Source organism: Vombatus ursinus, unplaced genomic scaffold (assembly GCF_900497805.2).
Source record: "Vombatus ursinus unplaced genomic scaffold, bare-nosed wombat genome assembly UNPS02014809.1, whole genome shotgun sequence".
Taxonomy (NCBI): domain Eukaryota; kingdom Metazoa; phylum Chordata; class Mammalia; order Diprotodontia; family Vombatidae; genus Vombatus; species Vombatus ursinus.
In genome coordinates, this window is record NW_020954587.1 from 13403881 (window position 1) to 13409880 (window position 6000).

The following is a 6000-nucleotide window of genomic DNA, read 5'->3' on the forward strand; positions in this document are numbered from 1 at the left end:
AAATGCAGTATTTTGATTACTTCTGTAAGAGAAACAATATCCTAGTGAACTATCCAATTTGGTATCACACCCACAGAGGATCTCTGGCTTTGGTTTTCTTTAGTCCTATAATGTTATACTTTTAAAATATGTTTTTTATATCTTTGAAAAACTACTCTGCCAAACTGAATGTTTTTATGTACACACACACACACATAGAGGTCAGTCAGGATTATACAAATATTTTGGGCTAAATTTCAGTTCAAGTTTCTAACAGTAGCATGGAATACCCGTGCCATTTTTTAAAAAAGATTTCAAAGTTTAATTTAACAAAAAAATAATTATTTAAAAAAAATCACTAGCATTATATAATTCAGTATTCATCTGACAACACCTAAACTGAGGCAGTAGTTAGATAATTTGCTGGGTTATAAACAACTTGCCATACAACTGGAGAGTTACAAGCTCTCATTTTGGAAAAACTATAGAGAAAACTTTTTGCCTATAGTACAATGACCAGTAAAGCAATAACAGACCATGAAATGACTTTGTTACCATTATGAGAGATGTTTTGAGTTATGTAGAAAATATGTAATTAGATCATAGTTTTTTAGGCCTTCTAGGAACACTAAAGAGATCAAAAAAAAAAAACAACTTAATACCTGTTCTGTTTCTACAAAATTAGCAACATGACCATCATCATTTGTTCCCCGGACATTAAACCTGGTCCCGGCTCGTTCACAACTCAGACGTGAAATAAGGCAAGCTTTTGCCTGTTTGTGAGCAGCATAAATTGTTCTAATTTCAACTCCTCCACACATAAGGCGTAATAACCAGTCATCACAATTCACACCATAGTGCTTGAGATGTAAGTGTAGTGATTGATTCCTAAAGAAAAAAAAATTAGATTAGGTTATTGAAAACAAAATACATGACAAGGTTTCAATTCAACCCAAGTGTCCTTCAATGGACAGATTTTCATACATATTATTACTTAAAATGTTGATGTAGATGAAATGAATGACACTATAATCGAGTTCATTCATCCAACATGTATCCATCATAAAGAGAATACACCGTCCTATTAGGGAATATGGGATGAGGACGCAAAAAAAGTTGGGTAAATGATGGGCATACGTTTGGCTACCCTGTGATTTGCATTCCAGCTTTGTGAACTTGGGCAAATCACCTGATCTCTTTTCTCATTTTAAAAATGAGACATTCCCTACATTCCTTACAGAATTGTTGTAAAAACCAAATAAGATAATGTATGTGAAATATAAAGTGCTACAACAAATGTAAAAGTTTATTAAATACTAGACATAGTCTTTTTGTGTCATCCTCAACAAGAAAATTTAGGCACCAAATGTAACACTTCATAGGAAAAGTATCAAGAGAGCAGATGGTGAATAAGTATGTTTATCTAAATAACTGGAGCTTATAAAGAAATCCTGAGGAGCCTTTTGAGATATATGGAATATGTATACATCTGTATGTACACATATATGTATATGTATATATGTATATGAAGAGATATAGATATATGTGAAAAATATATATTTCCACCTCTCTGTATCTCTGCTCTCTGTTTTGAATACTCTGCATCCGTAATGTTGATTACAGATACAGCATTGTACAGATACAGATGTTGATTACAGATACAAGAGAATGAAAAGCCAAGATGAGAAAAACTATATAAATTTGTTTTGGCTACATAAAAGTAACTGTAATAATTTTCTTATCATTTACATCTAGTTATCAAGGACACAGTAGTTACACATGTCATGTCAATATAACTTGTTTTATTAAAATAATAAATTCTACTCATATTCTCAAAGTTACTTTGTTCATGTAACATGATATTCCACTATAAAAACAAACAAACAAAGTAAAACTGCGAACTATGGTTCCAGAAGGTTTAAATTGCCAGAAATCTGACTTCTGGGTAACTGGGATATTATACATTATTATCAAGCCATAGTATTATTAATATCATAGAAATTTCACTGATGACATTTCTAGTTTAGATACTTTAAAATAATTTCTAAATGTAAAATATGTGACATCAAAGACCAGATAATATAAACAACATCTAACTAAATTAAATTAATCTAATTAAATATCTAATATTAGCCAGAAAAATGTTATAGTACATGAATATAATGGGAAACAAGGACTCACCAGAAAAATCTGTCATCAGTTGTGCGGTCTTGAATGCTACGATGGGCATTAAGACTCAAATCTAAACTGGATCCAGTTGCAGACCATGCAAAATAAAAGTTTCCTGAATTCAAAATTTTGCGAACTTCTGAAATGCGATCTTCATCTGAAGAATCAATTCTTAAGGATATAAACTCAGTGGAAATAACTCTAAAAACTTCAGATTCTTGAATTTTTCCAACAGACATGCATCCTGTGACTAGAACCAGATACTGTGCCATTGTATCACCTATAAAACCAAAGTGACAGTTGATGAATTCCAAGTAGTTTTCAAACACAATTTTTAATTTTCTTTCAGTAGTCTTATTTTTTCCCTCATGTCTAAAGTTCTTATTGTTCACTGCAAAACATCAGGGAAATTCTAAGTTTCACTAATACTCATAAAAAAGAGAAAAATGTAACTTTAACACTGAACACTGCTTTGAAATATTCAAATAAGAAAAGAATAATATCAATATTTCTTAAATTATCTATGACCCCTTAAGAAGTTTTCTTCAGCCTCTAATTAAGGCATTAGAAATAAGTGCCTGTACTAGATGCTCTATCCCAGGGGACATCAATATAATTTGAAAGAACACTTTATCCTAGATATATAAGGGAAGGACTTTATCTAATCTGTGAACATGAAATATAAATCTTCCAGGGAGTGTCAAACAAGATTTCTCTACTAGTATGTAGTTTCCCAGTTGGATCTGTCAGTTTTTCCTCAAAGAAAAAAAAAAGGATGAAATTTTTATGCTGGAATGGAGAACTATTAATCATAATGCCTTATAAGTGTTCTAAAATAGGATCATTCTTAATAATAGGCATGCATATTTATTGTTCATATTTGAAAACTATGTTTGAAAACATATTTATTGTTCACCCTTTTAAGCCTGAAAGTTTTATTCTACACTATCAAGATCAAATAATTAGTCAGGTCATACCAATACTTAAGAGACTGCAAATAACATAGACATTATCATCTAAATCAGAAGATAACTATATTTAATGTTAGAAAGGGCCTTGGAGATCATCTAATCTATACCCCTCATCTAAATATAACTAACCTAAGAAATAATGTGACTAGAGTAGATCTTACTTCACACTTTCTTTGTCAAAATCTATAAATATATGGATAGGAAAAAAACTACATTGAAAAGCTTTACTTAGTAAACTTACCAAGGTTCAGTCGTAATACACCTAAGAGTCCATATGCATCCATTACTTTGGAATACATGCCTTTGATTGCCTCTTTTTCTGCAGATGCTACAAAAAAAATATTTTAAGATGTTAGGGAAAATAACATGAATTTTAAACAACAGCTCTCTTCTGGATCTCAAGTTTAAAGGACTCAGTCTTTTCAAACGAGGCAGTTACTCAGACTGCAAATACATCACAGAACTACCTTCTCTCCTCCTACATGTATATTGCAAAACACAGATGGAGGATCCCAACCGTGATGACTGGTTCTACAACAAATTTATGACTGTAAACTCAACTAGGCCCTCATTGCTGCACAGAAATTCTTTATGAAAAGAAGAGTTTCTCTGAATAACACTCTACCTCATTACCTTATGTGGCTGTTTGAACTCTTCTCGAGTTACCTACTTACAATCCCCCTTCCTCTCCACCTCTTACTGAAGATGTCAAACACTTCACTGAAAAAAATTGAAGACGGCCATCAAAAGCTCCCTTTTCCCACCAATTCTACACTCCAAATCATCTGAACATCAGAGTGGCACGTGAAAAGAACAATGGGTCTGAAGGGAGAGGAGACAGGTTCAAATTCCTCCTCTGACATTAGCTTCCCTAAGCCTCAGTTTCCTTATCTGTAAAACAAGGGGGTTTGACTACATGACTTCTAAGGTTCCTTCCAGCTTTAGATCTATAACTATCCTCTACTCTCTCCTCCTTGGCTTCATTCTTAGGGGAAAAAGTTGCCTTTCTGTTTGTAAACGCAACTCTTCTACATATGCCCTTAGTCTCCTCCCCTTCAGCCATCCCTCCTCCTTCAAATTTTTTTTTCAATCATCAAAAATCTGCACACTCACCCTGTCATTTCTACCCCCAATTGAGAACTAAAAACTTTCATAAAACCCATCACAAACACGTATAGTCTATCAAAACAAAATTTTACATTGTTGTTCAATCATTTTTCAGTCATGTTTGACTCTTCATGACTCCATTTGGGGTTTTCTTGGCAAAGATACTGGAGTAGTTTGCAATTTCACAGATGAAGAAACTGACTTGCCCAAGGTCACAGAGCTAGTAAGTGTCTAAGACCAGATTTCATATCAGGAAGACAAGTCTTCTTGACTCCAGGCCTGGCCCTCTATATACACTGCTCCATTTATCTGTCCAAAAAAATTGTGTCACTGGATACTCTTTTTTTTGTTTTTTAGGCAATTGGGGTTAAGTGACTTGCCCAGGGTCAAACAGCTAGTAAGTGTCAAGTGTTTGGTCTGAGGCTGGATTTGAACTCGGTCCTCCTGACGTCAGGGTCAGTACTCTATCCACTTCATAGCGTACTCTTAAGCCTTTTTCCTCTCTTATCATGAGGTATGTAACATTAGTCCTCTAGAATTGTGGTTGGTGATTGATTACATTGATAAATGTTCCTAATTCTTTAAAAGTTGTTTGCTATTACCATTTTGTTGTCATTGCATAAATCTTGTCTCCTGGTTCTATTCATTTCCTTCTGCATCAGTTTATACAGGTCTTCCTAAGTTTCTCGAAAACTGTCTTTATCATTTCTTACAGCACAACAGTATCCTAACACATTTATATGCCATAATTTGTTTATTCATTCCCCCATTTATGGGCAGCACCTTAAAATTCCCATTCTTTGTCACCTCACAAAGAACTGTAAGCATTTTTGTACATTCTTAGGAGTTTGTTTTGCTTAAACTAATCTCTCTATTAATCTATCCTTCTACCTCTTCCCTTTCCCTATTTACCATTCTTTCTACTTTAATCAATTCAGATGAGAGTGATGTTGAAGCGTCATCTGCTTCCCCCACCTCCTCCATCTTGTTATATAGACTCTACTTGTGCACTTCAATTGTATTTTTCCTACCAGTCCTTTCCCTTCCCCTTTTCTGTCACTGCATTTCTCTTGCCTTCTCTTTCCATTCTTCTATTAAGATCAAGACATTATAGAACCACTCCCAGGCTTGTCTAATTAAACTCTCTCTCTGACCTCCAACAATGATTTGATTCAGAGGGGACATGTATATTCTTATATTAGGACATAAGCAGTTTACCCTTTTTCAGTCCCTTATTATTGTTCACTCATATATATCTTCTTATGTTTCTCAACTCCATGTTTGAATTAAAAAATTTCTATGCAGCTCTGACTTCACCAGGAAAACTTAGAAGTCCTTTCATTAAAAGTCTTTTTTTTTTAATCAATTAATAAACATTTATTAAGTGCCTACTATATGCCAGGCACTGTAGCATTATACCAAATTTTGCTAGATAAGTTATTCTTGGTTGTCTTCTTTGTCTTCTAAAATATTGTATTCCTCTTCTTTCTAGTGGTGGCTATAAATCATGTATGATCCTGACTATGGTTCCTTGGTACCTGAATTTTCTCTTTTTAGAAGCTTGATGTTTTTTCTTTAATCTGGAAGTTCTAAATATTGGCTATCATATTCTAGGGAGTTTGTTGCATGGGCAAGGTTGTGTACCTCTTGTGCCAAGCTGTTAATTCCCTTTCCAATTCTTTCTTTCATAGCTTTTGTTTTTCTTTTTCATTTTTTTTCTTCAAGGGCCCTCATTTCATTTATAAAAACATTTTAAATTCTTAAAGAAAAAAAA

The 6000-nt window shown here is 33.5% G+C and overlaps 1 protein-coding gene across 3 annotated transcripts in view; it reads right to left on the reverse strand.

Moving 5' to 3' along the window:
• The window catches only part of SYNJ1 (synaptojanin 1), an 84525-nt gene extending 81084 nt beyond the window's left edge, over nucleotides 1–3441 (reverse strand). For all 3 annotated transcript variants that reach the window (XM_027875472.1, XM_027875474.1, XM_027875473.1), the window contains exons 1-3: nucleotides 3361–3441; nucleotides 2161–2428; nucleotides 642–867 (exon numbers count right to left, since the gene is read on the reverse strand). In XM_027875472.1, the coding sequence (XP_027731273.1) occupies nucleotides 642–867; nucleotides 2161–2428; nucleotides 3361–3418 (552 nt within the window). In that variant the 5' untranslated portion in view covers nucleotides 3419–3441. The remainder of the gene's footprint in view (nucleotides 1–641; nucleotides 868–2160; nucleotides 2429–3360) is intronic.
• Between the last annotated feature and the right edge of the window lie 2559 nt (nucleotides 3442–6000).